The following is a 22,729-nucleotide window of genomic DNA, read 5'->3' on the forward strand; positions in this document are numbered from 1 at the left end:
TGCTTTATTTCCCCTAATTTTTTCCACATTTTTTAAAAGCGAAAATGTCAATTATAACTTCCCTCAAAGTTATGTGTGCATATGTATGCAAGTAGCATCTGTTTATTCAAATACAGTTGCTTTTCTGCATAAAGAGGGAATTTATATGTAAAACGTGGAATATTCAGACAGATGGCTTATAAATTACTTATTTTGTGACTAATTACTGCCTAAAATCCACAGGCTTTGGTGGTTTACCTGTTGCTAACTTAGTTCAAAATTAGACCTGCAAATACTACAGCTGTGTCACCCTATTTTTTGTTGGTTTATGGTTCAGAATAAAACTTCGATCTTCTGTTAATCACGCCACATAGCAAAATAAGTGAGTGAGGTGTAGCTGGAGTGCTGCAGGCCTCCTGCAAGTAATGCTGCCTGGCCAGAAAATGCCATCAAACTTCCTCTACTGTGCAGGTCTGTCAAAAGTCTTTGCAGAAAGCAGTTCATTAATCCTGATCATCTCATCTCATGAGTGATAAAGATACTCCACCTAAAACAGAGAGATTTGTCCCAGTCGGCTCCAGAATCAGCAGAAAAAAACCCCAAAAAACCAACAACAAACCACTTCTGGAGGGAGATATTATCACCGAGCATTATGAGGAGTAAAATAATCGGCTCCCTAATTTATCTGTCACTCGTTGGAGGATAAAACCCACCTCGAATGGCTCAGAGAGGCTGTGAGAAGGCAAACAGAAACTTTAGCTGTGACTTGAATGTGAACTTCCTGAGATGTGGGGCACGTGCAGCTTTTCACCTTTTCTTCATGTTTTGGATCAAATCCTTCCTGTTTTGATCTAATATAGATATCACTATTTAAAATATGACTGTAATAGCACGAACGCCGTGTAACTAATCTTGACAACATACCTATAGCTTCAATTTGTGCCAGGAATTAATTGGCTTTAATCCAATTGCTAAGACTTGCTTTTCAGCCTTTATTATAGTTACTCTCTAGCAATGTGTGGGTGGATTTGTTTGTAATTTAGCATAGGCTGTCCCTGGCATTGCACCATACCTCGTACTTAGTACAGAACTGTCTAACAGTAACATTAAACTGGGAAAAAAAAAAAAAGGTGCAGGTGTGGGGCAATTAATATATCATCCCTCCGGTCGGTGGTGGGGAGCTCGCATTGTTAAGCTCACGTCAGCGGGCAATAAAAACTATTCTGGCAAGCCCTGCCAACACAAACTAGAGCAGGAAGACAGCAAAATGTAAAACCCAGCTTCTCTGACACTGTGGCTTCGCCTCCTAAGTGGCGTTTCCGTGCGGCCTCAGCCCGCCCGGAGCGCCGCCGCCGCCAGACACCCAGCCCAGGCGCCGGGCTCCCAGCAGCGTCCGCACAGGCTCCGAACCATTCCCACCCAGGGTTACTCCTGGCATCACGGACTCTCCTGAGGGCTCAGCTGAGCTTTCCCCTCCGCACGCAGCGTTCGTCCGCGGCGGCGCCGGGCTCGCCCCGCACTCGCCCCGGGGCCAGCGGCGGCAGGGAGCGCGCAGAGTCCGCGGCACCCCCGTGACCCTCGCGGATGGACGGGAGAAACAATAAAGAACGCTGCTTCCTAAACCCGGCAACATACCGTGCTTCAAAGGTACCAGAATGTAGCCTTATTAGCTGACAGGAAAGCTGCTTGGTGCATCTGTGACCTCAGCTACGACACTCACTGGACACTTAAAGAAGCAAAGCAAAACATGCTGGACTAAGTTGTCCAAATGTTTTATGTCGGTGCTAAGGGGGTACATGAACATCAGGTTGTAGGAGGCAGACTTAGGAAGCATCAGTTACAGTCAGATTTGCATTACTTAAAGCAGATTTATTTGCGGTATAGAATAGAATTGCATCTTACAGTGCTGGAGTGCTAAGCCTGAGCGAGGGCCGCTGTGCAGATCACGATGTGTTGGCTCAGAAAAACCTGCGAAAAATCTATTTCCTTCTTTTGAGCCAAGTCGGAACCGGGTGGAAATGTCGCCGCTCCCCCGAGCGCCGGGCGGTGCGGGACACCGGGCGGGCTCCGTGTCACGGGGGAGCGGAGGGGACGCGAACCGCGCCGGGAGCGAGCCGCTGCATCCACCGAAACCAGCGCGGTCCGGAGGAACGGAGGGAGAGGGGTGGATGGATGGATGGATGGATGGATGGATGGATGGATGGATGGATGGATGGATGGATGGATGGATGGATGGATGGGATGGCACAGAGAGGCAGGGCCGCGCTCCGCCCGGCAGCTGCACCGGCCCGCGTTTCCCCACTCTGCCCGGGGCCGGCTGCAGCCGGCTCTCCGCAGACACGTTAGGCCGCAGCCGGCGGCGGAGCCCAGCCGGGACACCCCGCGCCGCGGCCGGGCCCAGGGAGCCGCCAAGCCCCGGCACGGGCCGTGAGGCTGTGTGGGCCCCGCCGCGCAGCTCCGGCCGGGCAGGGCGCGGGCCGGAGCTCCGCGCGGAGCCGCCCGGGCGCGGGGTCCGCGCGCGGTCCCGCCCCCGGCTCCGGGAGCGCTTGACAGGCGGGCAGTCACGTGGCGGCCGCAAAGCGCCTCTTTGCGACCTCAATGACAGGCAAAATGTGCGACACAGGCGCTGTGGAGGCAGGCGGGGAGCGGCGCTGCCTCCTCCTCCTCCTCCTTCTTCTCCTCCTCCTCCTCCTCCTCCTTCCCGGGCCAGCGGCTGAGGCAGCGCTGCCCGCTCCCGGCCCCGCGCCCGGCCCGCCGCTCTCCTGCCTCCTCCCCTCCTCGGCCCCGGGAGGGGCAGCCCGGGGGCGCCGCGGGAGCCCGAGCGCAGCGCGGCGCCTCCATGAGCTCCTGAGCTCCCACCCTGCCCCGTCCTCCCCGCGGCTGCGGCTCCAGGTGCGCGGGTCCGAGCAGAGCCGGGACGCAGCTGGCTGCAATGGCGTCCAACATGGACCGAGAAATGATATTGGCTGATTTCCAGGTAAATTTTAAGCCGCCGCCACACAGCCGTGGCCTCTCGCTGCTTTTCTCTTTCTCCTCGTTGCTGTGCTGCTTGTTCTTTGTGGGGAGGTCCCGGGTGGTGGGTGTGAAGCCCTCCACCCTCTGAAGCCTCCGCTCTCGCTTTCCTTCTTTCTTGTTTGTCAGAAATGGGGAGCGTGTGCCCTTTTCTCTCAAGGTGTGTGAACAAAATGTCTTCTTTAACTTAGAGAGTTCCAGTTTTTTCATTAATAAAATAAAGCTTTTTCCATCCACTTTGCTTGTTCCTACCCTCTGCAACCACCCAGGCCCTGGGACAGCTGTGAGGCAGCTCACTTGGAAGAGGCAGATGCCAGGGAGGATACAAAACTCACCAGTCCACATGATTTGTCACAGTGTTTGTAGTGAATCACTTGCTGGTACTACAGATTAGTGCTGAACAGAGGTGTTTCCATTCCAGCATCAACACTAAACTCCATGGTTGCCTCAGCCTATGACTGTTGTGATGACGGTAAAGCTCTTCCCACCCCATTCCAGACAAGTGTGTTTGTGTAGAAGGGAGGAATATCCTCTTCAAAGTTGTTCGTTACCTTTCCTTCTCTCTACAAAAGGGTTGTAATTTAACTTTAGACTTCTAAATCTTATCCCCAGAATAAAGTCTTTCTGTAAATGAAAATGATGTGTTTAGGAGTGTATTATTAATATTGCTTGTTTTATAATGTTTTTCTAAGACCAAGTAAAAAAGTGGAGGATACCTGCATTTGAAATAGTGGGGGGAGCCAAACACATCTGGGAAGGGAATCAGATAATATTTGAATATGCTTTTTTTAATATTTGCTTTTAGATTCATCCATTTTTAAAGCTCTGTCCATTTGCAGTGGTTGTTCTTACCTGGATAGGCACCTGTATATTCTTGGATTGATTTGTAAAACTGCTATCTGTATGTTCAGCTTCTTAACAGACTGTTAGCAGTGAAACTATTTTGTTTAGTTGAAAAGAAAAAAAAGTAATCCCTGCAATTCATTCTCTGTGTGTGTTTCTTTGGAGCTACAGGTAGGGTGACTGTAGTGTGCACAGTAATTCCTGCGCATTATGTAATTAAATAATTCCTCTTGCAAATTGCAAAAGGTACCTGGTATCTCACTGATGTTACTCATGGAGTTCCTAGCTGGTGACAGGGAACTGTCATCCCCTCCTGTACCCCTTATCTTACACCTGTATTCATTAAAATGTTTACCAAATGTTCCTATATTGATACTACTTTGTTGTACTTGGAGGTGCTTTTGTGTATATAAGGGATGACATCCCAATTTTAGGGCTGGGATTTCACAAAGGAGATTTTCCAGGAAGAGCACACTGTGGGAAACTGGGACCCCAATTCTGCATTCATACCAGTGGGAACAGGTTCTTATGGGATCCCACATTACCTGAACTTGCAATCAGGAATCCCAGATGATGAAATCAGTGGCTGGTGAACGTAAGATTGTTTAATAGAATTTTCAATACTGATTTACACTTTCCAAAGTGTTTTTTGCTATTTTCCAGTATTGTTGTGTTTGGAATTTGAAACCATTAATAAAAGTGTAAGAGCAACTGCAGTGTTTGGTACCATGAAGACAAGTAAGTATCATTGCAAACTTGCAGGTGGGTGGTGGAGTCACAGAAGCCAGTTTTAGATCAAGGGTGGATGACATAATGTGTCTGAACCTAGGACACAGGAAATATTTTATCATATACCAATCCTTACTTAATAAGAACCCAAACATTCTCCTCTTGTGTTTCAGCAGACAGCTTTGTTTCCCTGTTTCATTATATTTCTTTTTAAGATAATATCAAGTGTCTACCTGATTTTGAAGTACTAAACTGTTAATTGTCATGGTGTTAAAGATTCAGATTAGCAAAGGACAATGTCAGTCATTATTAGGCCTTGTATCTGTAGACTGTTACAAAACAGTAAAGATTTTTGGATCTTTTAAATACTTGGTGGAATTTGCAACTCATTCACTAAGACTTTAAAATGAAGAATAAAGCATTATGTGCAAAGTAATTCTGCTTGATTTTCCCTTCTATATTTTCTGTACCTTTTAATTAATAAATATGTTTCTCAGAGTTCTGCTGCCATCTTCTATGTTTATGTGAGGTGTCTTGTTGAAGAATGTTGCACACAGTGAAAATTTCAAAAGCAATTTTTTATAGTTTAGTTCAGCTAATCTTTGGTGAATTAAATTGGGAGGGAAACGTCCATCACCATTTCACCCTCACTTTTCCCAAGTTGTGTTTAATGGGGATAGAGTAGTGGTCTTTAAACTTCTGAAACCTGAAAGGGTTTCAGAAGTTTAATCAGTACAGTTATGAGATCATAATTGTACTGATGCTTGATGCTTTTGTGAAGCTTTTATGGATTTATTTTGTGTCTTCCAGAGTTATTAGGGATTTTGCCTTGGGTTTCAGCTAGAGCAGGAACTTACATTGCATTTGATATTTTCTTTTTAGCTCTGATTGTAGTACCAGGTTACTACTACATTTGGAGGTACCAAAGAGAATTACTTATTTTTAAAAAGTATTTTGTGTACATATATATATGTATATATACATATACATAAACCCATGGAATTTTATGAAATATTTTAAGTATAGCGTAAGACACAGTGAGTGATCTACCAAAATATTTTTGCCTAATGTCTCAAAACAATTTAAGCCTGTTCTGTGTGGTTTATAATTATTTTCTTTTCCTCTCCCTTTTAATGAGGCTACTGTGTGCTACCCAAGGAGCACAAAATACGTATTCATGCATGTGGGCTGTATAAGCAACCTGCCTAACTTTTCCTTCTTAGGCCCACACTTAGGAAAGATTATGCAGAAGCTTTGCTTTGTACATGAGTAGCCTGATTGTTTTCAGTGGAAGTAGCTGATGTGGAGTTCAGTGCACAAACAAGTTTTAGCTTTTTTCTAAATGCAATTCAGAACTTCTCCACAAAGTGTCATTGGCATAAAGGAAAAATTCCATAGGAAAAACACAACAGCTTGTTTTAGCAGCATAAATTCTTCAAAAAGGTAGCTTCATGTCAATTGGTAAGTGATGTTGCAACATACTTCACATACTGAGGGAAATAAGGGCATATAATATCAACAAATATTTAAACTGTTCTGTTTTGTTGTTTTTTTAAAGAATTCACATTTTTTATTGACTAAATAAGTAGCTCAGGATTTGGTCAGGGTGGGAGGATTTAATAGTGAAATGACAGAATTCAAAAATCCTTGGTTTCATTGAGACAATTGATTTCTAGTAGTTTTCTTCTCCCCTCCTTCATCTGTGTTCATTGTGAAACAATGAATGTGTGCTTTTTTTTTCCCTTTCCCAAATTTTTTAAAATAGTGAATAATAGACTACTTTTGTGTGACTCACACACTTGTGTATAAAAATGTCTTCTTTTTTTCAAACTTCAACTTTGTGTCAATCTCTTTCATTAAAACAGGTTTGTGGGAGGAGCAAGGGGGAATTGAGAAGGAAGAACCTCATTGCCATCAGTTGCCGCAAAGTGAAAAAGCATGATAAATGATTGTACTTGAAATTATAAAATTTAAATTATAAAAGTGATAGATCAGTTTATTACTTTTTTGTTTGTTTATTTTTTAAGATTTAATTGTAATTCAATCTACTTATTTCCTTCTGGAATGGCAAAATTTAAAGAAAATGGAGAATTCTTTCACCTGGAGGTTAACGCAGTGCTGTTAAATAACTCACAAGATAAAGTGTTTGGTTTGTTTTTTTTTTTGTTTGTTTTTTTTTTTTTTTTTTTGTTCCTGTCTGCTTCAGCCCTGTAAGCCCTGTAGAAGATAATCTCAGTTGTGAACAGTTTTCACTGGCAAACAGTGTGTGCAGAATTTACATTTGTATTCTTTTTTTAATGGGTGCTAAGTGAGCTTTGCTTCTGTGCTTGTTGGCATGGTGGCTCAGGTTTTCTGTCATTTTAAGTAATTGCCAGTATAAAGATTTGATGGGTGGAAAAGGTAGGCAGATACAGGAATAGCTTCAAGTCAGTTCCTTTGATTCTGGCCCTGGTCTGTGACTTGTGGGGGCTGGAAAGTGTTTCAAACATTTCTGTAAGGATAAACCATTCACTATGGATTCTGAACAAATCTCAAAGTGCATGTCCTTAATATTGATCTCTGAAAGAGAAAGGCTTGTTTTGTCATTAGGGTGCTGGGGCAGAAAGGGCAGAAAGGTTCTTGCTTTCTTTGCAGGCTTTCTGTGGAGTGGTTGGGAATTTGGAACAAGGTCCTCAACAAAAGGTTGTTGCTGAAGAGAGTTCCAGTCAAAGTTTGAACACAAGCTGGCGGACACTTTCCAAAGATTTAAAGTTCTTGGAGGCCTACATTTTATCAGAAATACAGATATACATTTGTTCAGATCTGTCTGAGTTTAAGCCTCAGTCTTACTCAAACCAAACCCTCTATTTAGTGTGGCCTCTCTGTAGAATGTTGAGTGCAGTGGGTGCTGATCTAAACTCTGCAGATTTCTCCACAGAAGCTGAAAGGAAATCCAGTACTCGAGGCTGGAAATCAGGGTTTGGGATAGACAGGTTTGTTTAATCATACCTCCTGCTGGGTGTCTTTAGTTAAAAGTGGGCTCTGCTGGGTTTTGTAATAGTCAGGTGCCCAGATGCTCAGCACTGCTTCACCTGAGCTGTTTTAAAGGATATATATTTACTGTATCTTTAGTTAAATTTTAAAATAGATAACAGGACTGGTTTTCAGTGTAAAAAAGAGGCCTTTAGGACAGTGTAGGATGCTGAAGTTCATACTTGTGAGGCCTCTTAATTTGCATTTTGTTTAGAATTCCTTTTAATCCTTGTTGGAGTTTTGTGGATTGTGGGTTTTTGGAGTTTAATTTCTTTAGATATGTTTAGGCTCAGTTGTCGTCCCAAAGTTCAGGTTCATCAGAACCTAATTTGATTTATTGGCCTTTAAACGGAAGGTGAAGTGGGTTCCTGAGCCAGAAATAAGAAGTTGGAGTAAGAGTGGTGTCCTTTTAGAAGCATAACCTGGATATTCCCATTGATAGCTCTTCATTGAAAATCAGTTGATTTCTCCAATGTAAAGGCAGGTAGTTAATTAGAAATACTAACTGACATTTATAGAAAAGAAAGAGACTACTTTGTGATTTGTGTTCCTACTTCTGCTGTAGGAACCTGAATAATTTACCATTGGAGTACCAATTTATCTTTAGAAAGAGGTTTATTTTGGTTTTTTTCATTCAATTGTCTTGAAAAGACTCTTCACATCATAGTAATCTTGTCACCATTTCCATCAGTCCATTCATATAGGTATTTGGGTTAGTAGGTCACTGAAACAGATTGAGAGGTGGTAGCTGTAGGATCCTTTTTCAAATGCCATGACAACCAGTACTAATTATAATATTGAAATTATTAATTATATGCACCCCCAACGGTTAAGGAGTGGGCTTTCATTGAAAGATACTGTGAAAATTGTTTTATTGAAAACACCACATGGCTAATATGCCTTGGTAAGCAAGGGTCATTTACAGTAAACTTTACACTTACTGAGTTCCTATTTCTGTGTGGAGGGAGGTGTGGGAGAGGATGAGCACTTGAGCCATTTGCTTCATGTGTTAAGGGGTCTTGAAAATATTGTGTTTGAGCTGGAAAGCCTGAAAGGGTAGAGTTTTCCTCTGCATTTGGGCAGTTCTTAGGATTCAGTTACCATTGCAAGCCTAGTTTTCACACACTTCCATACTAGAAGCACAAGGTAGCTTTTTGAAGGAACTACATGCCATATCTTTGATAGGATTTCATATTTTTCTAGTCAGCGAATAAATTTGTGCATATATGGGACAGCCATTAGATGAGTCCTTTCCTTTAACTACTGTAGGAACTAGAATAAAAGGCCTGGGGAAGTACCTAACATTTTACTCGTCCCTCATTATTTGGATGAAAGGAAATGACATGCTTACTGGCTGGATTGATACCTACTAATTAAGCCCATTTTTTAGAGTTGACTAGTTAATGTGCAATTGTAAAAAGAAACTGGTCAAAGAGGAAATCAAAGCCCTCATGTATGCATGACATGTTGTTTGGTCTATTGAAATAGTCATCTACTGGTCCTCTATGTCTGACTGGTTGAGCAGGTCTTTATTCCACAGCAGTAGTTAATGCTTTCAAACGATAATTCATTAAAGCTGAAGTTCTTAAGAGACATTTTGAAACTAGAACAGAATACGTTAGCCCTTGGGTTACTTTATATAAGTTTCATATTTTATCTATTGCGGAAAACAATTTGTAAAGACAGGAACACTGAGTCACTTCTATAATTTTTTTTTTTTCTAAAGGTCAGGTTGTTTGTGTGAGCAAATACCAAAGGTGCCATATCAGCTCAGATTGAAGACCCAGCTGGCCTAATGTCTTTTCTACAGCAGTGGCTGGTCCTTAGGAAAGGGCTGAAGGAAACAGAATGTGAATGGATTTGCCTCATCCTAGTTTCTGGAAGTCAGCACTTTGAAAGCTTGATGATGGGGTTTGTTGTAAAACTTTGGAAATAAGCTGTGTCAGCTTGAGTTAGTCTTGTGTTCTTCAACTGAGTTCTTGAGAGACATTTGAATAGTTTTGTGATACATGTTTGCTCTACAGAAGCTGTGTTCACTTTTCCTCAGTGTGTCATATACATGTACATACTAAGCCTGTTCTATGTACTTTATTGGAATTTCTGCTGTTTCTTGTTAGTACAGAAGTCAAATTTGAAATGTAAAAATCTTAACACCTTCGGTTTGCACCACAAAAGACTCATGTTAGCGCTGCGGGAATGTGGTATTAATTTCGCCTTTAATCAAACTGATTTAAAGAAGAGTCTGCTGTGAAAAACTTGTATTTAAGTTCCTTTAAAGTTTTGGGGACTCTCACAAATCTAGGGGTTTGTTCTGTGTGTCTCTGCTGACATTTTAGGATGAGAGTGTTTTCTGTACAGATTATCTGTGTTACAGGATGGTCCCAAAGTTCCTCAGTAGTGAGTATCAGTACACAGAATTTATGTAGCTTTTCTGATATGCCCTTGCCTTCTTTGAATACTTCTGTACTATTTTCTTCCTTTGGTCCTACTGACTTACTGTCAGACTTTCTTGTCATGATGCTTTTAAAAGCTGATATAATATTAATGTTTTTAGAAAACTGTTTGTTGGGTTGGCTTTTTTTTTCCTTTTCAGCCCTTGTTGGCCTGTGCTGTTGGCATGACCTGTGCTTGGAGTTTGAATGTGCTTCTGTTTCCCTGCTCTGGGTGCCTGTTGGTTTTGGCTGGGGTAGAGTTAATTTTCTTCCAAGTGGCTGTTACGGGGCTCTGCTTTGGATTTGTGCTGAACACAGAGTTGATAATAAGGAGATCTTTCTGTTATTGCTGAGCAGAGTTTGCCCAGAGCCAAGGCCTTTTCTGCTTCTTATACTGCTACACTGGGAAGGGGGCTGGGGGTGCACAGGAAGTTGGGAGGAGACACAGCTGGGACAGGGGTCCCAAACTGAGCAAAGGGATTTTCCAGACCGTATGGAATCGTGCTTGGTGTATGGAGTGGGGGGAAGGAAGAGGAAGAGAGGATCTGCACCGTGATGGTGTTGGTCTTCCCAAGTAACCGCTACATGTGGTGGGGCCCCGTTGTCCTGGAGGTGGCTGAACACCTGCCTGCCCATGGGAAGCAGGGCATTATTTCCTTGTGTTGCTTTGCTTGTATGGGTGGCTTTTTCTTTCCCTGTTAAACTGTCTTTATCTCAAACTGTGAGTTTTCCAGCTTTTACCCTTCTGGATTCTCTATCTGGTTCCACTGCTGGGGCAGTGAGTGAGCAGTTCCATGGGCTTGGCTGCTGGCTTGAGTTAAACCATGCTAGTGCCTTTTCCAGATTTTGAAGAAAATGTCTGTTCCTTGCTGTCCTGTTCTTCACAAAAAATTAAAACGAGTGTTTGTGGAATGCTGGCTAAAATACTCTTTTGTATGGATCAATACTCTTCCTTTGTGTGCTTATCTAGAAAGTGGCTTTTATTTATTGTTGAGTTGTTTTTAAAGTTCTGCTGCTTTGAGACAATGAGGAGAAAGGAGGTGAGTGCAAATATGCAGCAAGTGTTTGTTTGACCCATGAAATTATTTTCTTTTTCCCATCAATTTTTCTTATGCCATACTCTAAGGGCAGAATGATTCAGGAGACTTTGGGGTTTTGCCTTCAGTGACGTACTTAATAAAAGTATTAAACAAACACGGAAACATTGGGATAATTCTAACTAAAACATGTTTGTAGCTGTTGGGTAAAGGCTGTCTTCAGTCTTCAGGAAAGACAAATGGGTTTGGTAGCGTAGGGTACAAATTAATGGGTACTGACTTTTGGTTTGTTTTTTAATTCAGTTTGACCACTGCTCTTTGTATGTAACGTGTGTGGCTTAAACACTGGAGTGTTAGCATGGGGCTTGGGAGGCTTGAGTTCATGTCTTGGCTCAGCTCATGGGCTTCCTAGGGATCTGCCTTCGTGGTATTCTGGAATCAGAATTTGCTCCAGAGTCTTGAGAGAGTTCACAGTCTGCTGGAATCCATTTGAAAGTGGTTAGTGTGGTGCTGAGTTAGTTAGTTCTGCTGAGAAGTGGTTAGAGCTTCATGCTACCAAGTTTAGACTTTGTCCCCAGCTTGCTTTGTTTGGAAGGCTTGCAGTCATCTCAGAGCGTGGGCAAAGTTCACTCCTGTCTGCTTGGTAGCTACAGGTTGAAATGTCTTCTGTGACCTTCATAAATATTATTTTTTCTTCTCCCCCCTTCCCTCCCAACCTTGCTTTGCTTAAGGGGATGCTCAAATAGTAGAATGATGAAACTGGTAAATAGTTGAGTGTGGGAGTTGAAATTCATTGGGCAAATTTTATTCTGGCATATTTGCCTAAAACCCTTTCTTGATTTCTGATGCTGGTGAGTAAATTAGCTTGTTTTTGCTAAACGAACAGCTGGTGAATCTGCTTAATTTTTACCAGATGGTCTTCTGAGTTATGGAAAAAACAGAGAAGGATTCTTATCTCTTCAGTTAGATACTTGCAGTAGGTGACCTTTCAGTCTGTGTCTTGGTCGATATGCCTGGATGTTGTTTTTTAAGTGTCTGTCTGAAACAGAAGTAAAAGTTAATTTAATAACCACGGATGACTCATATTAAGAACAGTCTTGATACACTGGGGTTGTTGCAAGGTTAGAATGAGCAGGGATGCCACAGAGGGGTGGAGCTGATGAAGTCTGTGGAGGTGATCCTGATACTGGTGGGACTCTGGGATGAGAAGAACTGAAGAACTCAAAAATCCCAGTTGTGAGTGTCTGAATGTGCTGCATCTCTTGATAGCCCAGACGGGAGTTACACAGACAACTTAAATTTGATATTATGGTATTAAAGCCTTTACTTGCTTGGCTGGGCATATTGGCTTAACTTTACCTGTTTTGGGGGAAGAAGTGTTACACTTTGTTTCAATAGCTTTGAAGTAATCACCATTGCAACAATGTATGTGTCAATTTAAAGAAAATTTTCTGATTTATTAATGTGTTATGGGTGAATTAGTATCCTAAATCTTTCTGGGTTTAAGTGGATTTCTAGCTGATACAAACTGGAGCTAGCCTTGGTTCTTTATAGACTTGATAATTATCCTTGATTACTGAGCCATTCTCCTCATAATGGATGGGAAAAAGAAGTAAAGCACTACGTTTGACTCTAGAAAGAGGAAACTCAGGATTGGATTATTTAAAAATCTTGCATCCAGAAACCTGATTTTTGTTAGGAATGCTTGGAAAAGGAATTTAAGGATTTTTCTAGAAGTAATAGTAGCCACTTAGTGGACTGCATCAGTGTTCCAGGAGCCTGGGGGAGGCCAGTCTTTCTCATTTTACAGGTGACACCACTGCTGCCAGGAGTGCTGGGTTCACTATCAGTCACTCCATTGACAAAACAGAACAAGTCCAGGGAAGGGTTACCTAGGAAGGGAGGAGACTGGAGCATTTTTGTGTGAAAGGTGATGTTAAGGGAGCTGGCTTTGTGTAGCCTGGGAGAAGAGGCTACAGGAGGATCTAGTTGCTGTCTCAGTTGTACAGTGGGTGATAACAGACAATACAGAATCAAATTTCTTCTGGAGTTGTAATCTGAGGGTGAGAGGCAGTGGATATAGGTTACAGCTTGGGAAATTATAATTAAATATAAGGAAAACCAGTTCTCGGTGAAGGTGGTAAAGCACTGGAACAAACTGCCCAGAGAGGCTGTAGACTCCCTGTCTTTGCAGATATGCAAAACCTGGCAGGGAGTTGAAGTGTTTCTGTGAACTGTCTGGTTGTAAGTGAAGAGGTGAATAAAACAGTAAGGTAGGTCTTGGTTCTTTTACAGGAAATATGCAAGGAGATAGGTAATATCATTTGCTGTATCTCAAATGCTGCTCAGAACAGCTCTGAGTGGTTTGTTGTTTTTAAGCTGCTGAGCTGGGTAATTCAGCTGTCCTTCTGAGCAGGTGTGTGGTCTGGACTCAGAGGGTTTTTCATGCTCTTAGTCTCTCTCAACTTTTGAAGAGTAAGTTGCCCAAGGGATAGTGAATTGATTTTTAACAATATATGTTCTCTGCCAGCATTTCCTACATCTCTTGAAAACCTCATATATCTTTATGGAATAGAGTTAACTCTAGTTGCTGTGCTCTATCTAGTGATAAAAATTTATTTGGTGCTTTCAAAAGTAAGTACTTCCTAGGGTGATGCCTGTGCACTTGTAGGTGTGTTAATGCTTTTGTAGGAGATCCCAGAGGGTGAAAGCTTTTCTTCCTAGGCAATCCTGCTGAATCTTTTGGTGCCTTCACCAAAAGTTGTTTCTTTGGGCATTGTGACATTGGCTAAACATTGAAATGATGGACTGAGCTGCAGATTGTTTTATTTTTCATCTGTTAGAGGAGCGAGTGGTACCCAGTGTAATTCACAGCTGTCTGTCTGCCTGGTTTTAGTGGGCCTGAACCTGTTGTACAAAATGTGCTAGGCCTAGTTTGTGTTAGAAAACTTCTCCTAGTTTTTTTGAGAAAACACATCTACTGTTAGTATCCAAAGGACGGATGGAACTGTTCAAAAGGCATGTTGAGACTTAGTCCTCCATATCCAGCTACTGCTGTTAGGCCAAAAGTGGCCTTTTGGCCACTTTGCCTGCAGCATTTTGCGTGGGCCAGGAGTGCCACAGGTGAGAGGCATCCTGCCTTGCTGCCAAACGCAGTGTGCTGCCAGCTCCTGTGCAGCAGCTGCAGGCGCTGCCTCTGCGGGGTGAGTCTCAGCAGCTGCTGCTGCTCTCCCAGCCCTGCTGCAGGAGCAGCCCTGCAGGAGCAGCCCTGCAGGAACAGCCCGGCTCTGTGCTGGCAGCAGCAGCTGTCCCCTCCAGCTCTGCCATGGAACAACTGCATCCCTGCAGCAGGTGCTGGGAGCAGCCGCTGCCAGATGGGGAAGGCAGCTGCTTCCCTGGGCTGTGGAGGTGGGCTGGAGCCTGTTGGGGTGGGGTGTCACAGAGGGTCTCAAAGCCCACATCCAGCTGTTACAGCTGCTGGGGTCAGACCACCCTGCAAGGGATTTAGAAGAGCCAGTCTGTCATCCTGCATTACAACTCTCTGGAAGCAGCTCCTAGGTTTGTCTCAAATGCCTTGGAGTCTGTCTGCCCTCACAACTTGTTTCCTCAGTGACTATTTAGCTTCTTTTATTATTTCTAATGTTACTGTGCAAGGATAGCACCCTAATGGTTACCTGTGAAACATTCCAAGGGTAAGGTCTCCCTCACTGAGGGGATATGAAGCTACCTGGAAAAAAAATTTGGAGAACGCTCTGAAATTTTATTACGTGAAAATTTCAATCTGCCTGGTGGAAACACTTACCTGCCCTGGAAAAGCAGGATGCAAAGAAAGTTGTTTTAACTTTCAGTAACTTTATCTTCAGAATCTGAATATGCATTCAGCACACAACAATAGTTTTCTCATCTTTGCATTCGTTTTCCTCTTGTGTGGTCTGGAAAAGCACAGAAGTGATTGCAGAGTCTCTGGAGCTGCTGTGAAGGCTGAAAATGATATCCTAGATTTACAGGAAATGCAGGGAGGAGGAGGAACTTGTTCTACCTTTTCTTCTCCTTATTCCTCTGAAAAAATTATTTGGTTTCTTTCTGATGTGTAAAGGTTTACAAATCAGTGAGCCTTCAAGGTTTTACCTTTTCTGTGGTGGTTTGTTTCTTTCATCTTTTGATGACTTAGAGGATGTGCTGGTTGTTCACTGAAAAAAGATTTAGTAGTATTCAGGTAGGAATTTTCTTTTAAAATATTTTTTAAAATATTTAATGCCTTCTGTTAAGCAGGTCTCTCATGAAAGTAAAGCTGAATAAAAATCTGTGAATAATAAAAAAAGTCTCCTCAGCCCCTCTCTTTACTTGCTCAAAGATGCATTTTTTGCATCTTTAGGGCTCAACTGCTGTGCTGTATTTTTAAGGGTTTTTTCACTTCTGTTTCTGAACAAATTTAACTTTCTTTTTCCTATTAAATTTTTATTTGTTTGTTTCTTGCTTGGGTAGGATAAAAGGAATAAACATGAAGAAAAAAATCTTTATGTACTGTAAATAATTAAACCCTTTGAATTCTTTGTGCTTTTCTAGATAAGTGAGGCATAGAGCCCTAAGGTGCCAGGTGTCCCTTGGTCTTGTACTAATGAAACTATTCCAAATATAATGAAAATACAGCCAGGTAATATGGGATGTAGTCCATTCAAAGAAGCCCTTATAAATATTCCAGCCATAGGAAAAGCTGAAATCAGCCCTTGCAATTAGGGATGAGAGGCAAACCCATGAGGAACCAGACTTTGTTAATTCTGTTGCTCACAGAACCTGCTGGTTTCCTGTGTGTGTTTCCCTAAACAAAGCAAAGGCAGGAGCAGGCCAGGTTGTTCTGGGACTGATCTGTCATCACAGAGCCTTTGGTGTCATGTCATGCTTGCCACTGAGGGACTGCCTGTCTTGTGTGCTTAATTTCTTAGGGAAAACCAAAGACATGCAAATCAGATTATTTTCTTTAGTTTAGCTCACATGACATGATGCAGGTACAAGGAAGCAGCTTTAATTTTTGGTTGCTGGGGGTTTTTGGTCTCAACGATGGCTTCTGACTTGATACAAGGATTTGCATGTCATAGTATGTAGTGTTTGAATGTTGAAATGCAATATGATAAGTGCAATATAATAAGATTCTAAATAATCTTAATTTGCTGCAACTCTGACATTAACAGTGTGTTGAAGATCTGGGAATGTCTGGTTTATGGCTACATTGATAAGTAGCACTCATTCTTTCCTGATGCAATTCTGAAATGTTTGTTTTCTGTTTTGTTGACAACTAGCAAAAATGGTCTGTCGAGAAAGTGAAATCTTCATTTAAGATTTCAAATATGAAAAAGGACTGTAAAAATGGTGCAAAGATTTTTAACCAAAACTGTTTGTCTTGGCTGTTAAGAATTCTGATGATTTTTATTTTCAGCTGGTGTTTACACCTGTCTGTTCTTGTTACCCAGTGACTCTGCATTGCTAAGTGACCAAGAGCAGGCTTCTGTTTTACATTGTAAATCACCAGAAAGATGATTCAGGAAGGATGCAGACACACAGGTGAATTAACTGTTTAATTACTCTGCCCTCACTGTGATGAGTTAACTCCTTTCTCTGTGTGCTCTGGCAGGAGGATAAGCTAATTTTGTTTAGTTTATCACAAAATGAGAGTATGCTGAAGTGAGCTGAATTGATTTGCAGTTAGTATGGGCTAAGAGAAGACAGTAGCAAGTCAGCAGAGCTGCAGGAGTGATAAAAAGAAGGGACAACTAAAATCCTGTTAAATCCTGTCTTGTAGGTACCATCTCCTCAGCTTCATCTGCACAGCCAGGGGTGAAAACAACACATTGTTGGTCAAGTTCTTATAGGAGGTTGCAATGTGAGGTAGTTCTTTAAAAGGTCCTGCAGATTTTGCACGACTGACAAATGAAAAATAGTAACTATTTCTGTAATGACCAAATTAAGTGTATTTCACTCGAATGTAAACAGAATCTCAGATTTCTGCAGAGCTTTTTCTCAAAGCAGGATTTTTTGCAGTAGATATGTATGTTGACATCAGTTCCAGTGCAGGTTGATGGTAGTATGAAATGTCCTGTGATTTCAGAAATGACAACAAGCTCAGGGCCTGAACTCTTCAAACCTACCTGGCATAAATGTATAAGCATTTGCTGGGGATTGTGTAAAGTTCTGTTCCATTTTTAACTTCAGAAATAACTGCAAGAAATAATGGAAAAGAAGGCAAAATGATGCTTCTGAGGAGCAAAGTGGTATTTTTTTTAGCATTCCCAATATGAAGTGGGAGCAATTCAGCATTAACACAGTGTGCTCTGGAGCGGAAGAAACCTTGTCTTGTTGCAGAGAGGATCGATGTGGTCATGAGAACACTGTGTAGCAGTAGAAACTGCTGCCTCCCCTCTGCAGGCAAAATTCTCCATAATTTCATCTTGTGGTCCTTCAGACTGGTCCATTTTGTGTTGACATACTACATGTTGTGCTTTGTAAGTGTGGAATTTTTCAGGGTTGAATTTAGGAAGAGAGGATTGACCTTGAATTTTTTCATGATTTCTTCATTTTATGTTTTCATGGTTGTAAATTGGGAAAAAATAACATGGGAAATATATGACCTGATGGCTCTTTATGTCTTGGAAGCCTCCTTCTTCTCTTACAACATAAAGGGAATCAGGAAAACTGATCTGTTTGTTGCTGCTATCTAGCTCTGTATTATTAGTGTTAACAGGTTTGGTTTTTTTTTATTTTTTGGACGCAGTTTTATACACCACAGTTTTATATAACTGTGTGGTAGAGCAGAAGGAACACAATCATGTTTCAGATCTTGTAGAAATCCAAACTCCTCTTGTGTGTTTGCATACAGTTAGAATGGTTAGGATGAAAGATAAATTCCAGAAAGAAACTCAGCTGTTTCCTTTTTTCTCTTTTGGTAAAATAGATCTGATATAATGTGAATGGTAGCAAATATGTGGCAGAATGAATAGCAATGCTCTGCCTGCTGAAGTTGAATAGTTGAAAAGGTCTGGGTATCAAAAAAAGGCAGCAGGTTGTGGGATCTCAGTTTTTGCTGAGTAGAGGTGCTCTTGTGTTTGGAATTAAGCTCAGTTCAAAATATGGTTTCCTGAGGGTTAACCTTAAAAATGCTATTGTGTTAGATTTCTTGAACTAGGTAAAACCAGTGTACAGGGCTAGAACTTCAAGGTTTTTTGTGTTCCCCTTTAAAGTAGTATGAGTGCTTCATAGATATGAATTCAGAGAATTCTCAAAACATCTTTATGGGACAGCACTATTGTCCTAATTTTACAGATAACTACTTGGTCTTGCTTCCCTAGGTGGCTTGCTCAAGGTTACACAAGAGTCCTCTGGTGGAACAGGGAATTGTATCTAAATGTTTGATGTTTAAAGCTTGAAGTCTGATTTCTGGATTACTCTTTTGTAACAGAGAGGGTAAACCCATACCTTTCCTGTCATGCTGCTGAAATGAATTGAATTATAAGTATTAATACCCTGATTTTGATCAATGCTTTTAATTCTGTTTACGTCTTCTTTTTATTTTCAGGCATGTACTGGTATTGAAAATATTGATGAAGCTATAACGTTGCTTGAACAAAATAACTGGGATTTAGTGGTAAGTATTCTAAGAAAATGACTTCATAGATCAACCCCACGTAACAGTGACATGGCATCTTGCTAAGACAGCTGGTAGCTTTATTTCAAATTTGGGGGTGTCTCTTGGCTGGGACAAACAGGCTGTTATGTGCAGACTGCTTCTGGCCTGTTAAAGCCTCATCTCCAAGTAAATGTGATCCTGACTTAAACAAACCCTGCTCTGCTGTGATAATCTTCAGGCTTTTTTCATTTCTTTCTTGTCTTGTAAAGCCATGTTTCATACTCTCTTTATTTTCCTCTTGTCTTCATTTTGTAAGAAGTGTTATGAAGGGTAGTGTTTTTAGAAGAAGACCTGTGTGCACACACATGGGTTTTGAGGATTTAGGTTCCTGTGGAAGAAATGGAAGATGAAACAACTTTTTCAAATTTTCATGTGCTTTTAATTTAAAATTAGGATTGTTGCTCTTCTGTTGTTGTTGGTTGTGCAGAATGGAGTCAGATAATTAAAGCCATAACTTTTAGATTTGGTGCTATCCGGACATCATTAAGTACAAACAAAAATCCCAGAAAATACTCATCCTGGAAAAACCTCTCATCTATTTTGCCACAAGGTTCAATACGCAGAAAAATAGGAGGAAACCAATAAAACCAAGCAAGTAGACTTAGGTGTTTTAAGACTCTTCATAGGATTAGTAAATAAAGAAACTATTAATCCAATTTCTTAAGGTTTAGAAGTGTAAACTACAGCAAACTTAATTAAAAGGTGAGTAGTCTTCCTTTATACTGTAAAACTTTTGATATTCTCCTTGGTTTTTTTCTCTTTTCCAAATGAGTGACCTTTGGACCAGCCCAAAATATCAGAAAGTTATTATGAAAAAAATTAGATTTCATATCAGATTAGATTTCATTCGATTTGAAAATTAGGTTTCATATTAGGTTTGGCTATCCATAGCCAAAATTGGCTATGGACATAATTTTAACTGTAACCTATTGTAAAAATCCAGTACAAACTCCCAGCACTTGAAACTATATGTTAAAACGAACAGAGTCTTTATTTTGCAACATGTCAAGGTATGAGCAAGTGTGAGACACCAGTGAGCAGAAGGGAGTGTCTGTCATCAGTGGCTTCAAACAGAAAAACCCAGATGTGTGTTGAGTGATGGAGTTAAAATATTTTTTGTCATAGTAGCTTGTAGTGACATGGCATGAGCGCTTTTAAAAATTCAGGTGTTAACAGGAAGGCAAGGAATAGCCTTGTGCATTCTGTTCAGGTTGTGAAGTTCCCAATACAATCCCTTAGATCTGTTGGGGGATTTGTAAATTGTGTGCATTACAATAAATGGCCAACAGGTTGGGTCGAATGAGAGAGCTGCCATGAAAAATGGTCAGAATAAATAAGTCACTTCTGAGACTCCAGAATGAGCAGAAAGCAGAGTGAAGTTTCTAAAGCTATGAGAACACCTTTAAATATTTAATTTTATTAGTGATTACTAGATGATCTAGAAGTAGAATATAGAGAGGAAAGAAGTTATGACCCAAATGTGCAAGCTTAAAAAAGGCATAGGGAAAGTAAGAAAGGGTAGAAAATTAGGAATGCAAGAGGTACTTGAGGAAGGTACATAGTTTTTGAAGCTAGGCAGAAGATGAATGAGAGGAATAAAAAGGAATGTCTATGAAAAGGAAATGGTAAGTTGTAGAAGAAAAAAGATAATATTGAGGAGACTGTAAGTGAAGGAGATGCCCTAAGGGTCTGTCATTAACAGGACACTGGCTCATTTTTATTCAAAGTAGCCTTGTAAAAAAGGGAGTGTGAGTGAAAGCCAAATCCTGCTTATCTAACAAGGAGGTAGAAACAAAAGAATGAAGGAAGAGAGCAGTGAAGAAAAGGAGTTCCTGAGGTGTGAGAGAATCAAATATCTCTGTTAGGCAAGGGGTTTTAGCATTGCAGAAGAACTTGAGGAAAGGCTCATGACTTACCAGAAATGTAGTATTTTTTATTTTGGAATTAAAAGTGCATGATCCATGTGGTGATTTTGTTTGTTTGTTTGTTTGTTTATGTTGCATTTTTTTATAACTTAGATTCAGTAGTCAAGTACAGATTCAATGCCTAGAAACTGGGGAGGGTTTGTTTTAATTAAACCAAAGGTCTTAGAGTTTTTTTAACTGAGATGAAAAACTTAAGAAATCCTTTAGTTTGGCACTAAATACGTTGTTCAACTCAGAGCAAAACTTTTTTGATTTCTAAGGAAAACCAAACTTGAGGAACTTGGTTCACAGTTGATGAAGACAGTAGTGAAGTAATGATGATTTTGGTAAGGGCCCCTCTGCCATCCTTTGGCTCCCAGTGTTCGGTGAATGGGAAGAACACAATTTCTGTTTTCTCTAATTTCATGTCATTTACTGCATCTGATTCAAAGGCTTTTAAATGTCGATTCCTTTACTTCTGTGATGTTGGAAGTAAAATCAGAAGTCAGTATTTGATGAGGAAATCTTCTGTGAGGCACCCAGGCTACTAAGTAGGAAGCTAAGCAAATCCCATTCAGATGTCATCAGCCAAAGCTCATGGGCACTCCTGCAGCAAAAGGGGGAAAACCCAAAAACATAAGGAAGTTCTTGTCTCAAAGAGATTGTTTACTCTTGCTTTTCACTCAGCCTGTCTGTATCTCAAATCCATGTTCCTGTTTGGGAAAAAAAGTCCTGCATTATCAGAAGCTGTGCTAAAGACCCAGGTTGAAGATTCCCTTGGGCACCTGTTGCTTCTTGAACTCTCTGACACTCAGCTCAAGGGCGTTGTTATTTCTCTGGGACCTCAGCCAAAGTAACCAAAAGAAGGAGCCCTGGTGAGCTGGAAAGCAGAAGGATCCCGAACAGAAACAGAGAAGTAGGTACCGACATGGGCTGACAGAAATGTACATCAGAATGCACTGAGACAGTAGAGGTTAATAAGTTCACAAAACAAGTTTCTTGCATTGTGATACAAGTACTGTGTGTTTGTGTAAGCTTTTTTAAGGATTACTTTGCTTACACTGAAGAAATATTCCTGCTGCTTAGTTCGTCACTGCATTTTTTCCCCCTAGTCTTGCTAGAATTTAGTATTAAGGGTTAAAATGTCAGCAGTGTCTTTCTTCTTGCTGTTACTATGTTCTGTATCTTTTGGACGTTTGGTTTTACCTTTAAACAAAGCTAAACCTGGGTTAAGTGTAAGGCTCTCCTTTCTGGATTTAGTTTTTCTAATAGTCACTTTTGTTTTTTCTTAAGAATTAAACAGAATTCCTTTTTCTTTTCAGTTTAGAGCTGAAACGTCAGCTTCCTATTTTTGAACTCTAAAACGTGACTTACCCCCAGTTAGAAGTCTTCATCTCTAATCCTCTATATGGGATACTCTAAGACAATATAGACTGCCTCTAATTTATCTTGACTTGGGTACTGGACTTAAATGTATCAGCGTTCTGTATGTTTTATAGTGCACAAAGCAGTTGTATGTGTTTTGCAGTAGCTGCTTGAAGCAATACAGGAAACTGTCTTTCATAAATGTTTGGTTGCTTGGCTTTGTTCAAGTGCTCAAAATAAAATTGGTCACAAGAGTGCTGCAGAGGAATTCATATGCAGCAACAGTTTAAAAACTGCTTGGTGGGATCATGAAGCCTAATTTTGCCAATAATTAGTTCCCCTCTGGTGCAGATGACTTGGCCTTTGTGGTGGTCTGCTGCATATAGAGCAGCTTTGGGTTTTTCTGTGTTAGAACACTGTAGCCTAATTACAGGGCTTATTATAGGCTGGGCGATGAAATGTTTCAGATGTTCTGTGAGATACAGAAGATCAACATAGATAATATAATGATCTCTTCAGGCATTCTGCTATAAATGGCTGCAGCTCTCTTAAGCCTCCCAGGGTTGCTGGTATGTTATTTCTTTTAGCTCTATTAATTTACAGTAATTTTTACCATGTGAGGAAGCAGAAGTTAGGAATTTCTGTCCGTTGTAAAGTCTAGTGGTTTCATAGCTTGCCCATTTAGACTCTGACCTTCTCTTTTGGCATGTGAAGGTAAGAATGACAAATACATCTTAA

The 22,729-nt window shown here is 41.0% G+C and overlaps 1 protein-coding gene across 1 annotated transcript in view; it reads left to right on the forward strand.

Annotated features, from left to right (window-relative positions):
* Nucleotides 1-22,729, forward strand: part of FAF1 (Fas associated factor 1) — a 154,081-nt gene that overhangs the window by 1,330 nt on the left and 130,022 nt on the right. Inside the window, exons 2-3 of the mRNA XM_002192970.7 lie at nucleotides 1,291-2,956; nucleotides 18,612-18,680. Of these exons, the coding sequence (XP_002193006.3) occupies nucleotides 2,912-2,956; nucleotides 18,612-18,680 (114 nt within the window). The 5' untranslated portion in view covers nucleotides 1,291-2,911. The remainder of the gene's footprint in view (nucleotides 1-1,290; nucleotides 2,957-18,611; nucleotides 18,681-22,729) is intronic.

Source organism: Taeniopygia guttata, chromosome 8, assembly GCF_048771995.1.
Source record: "Taeniopygia guttata chromosome 8, bTaeGut7.mat, whole genome shotgun sequence".
NCBI classification, from domain to species: Eukaryota; Metazoa; Chordata; class Aves; order Passeriformes; family Estrildidae; genus Taeniopygia; species Taeniopygia guttata.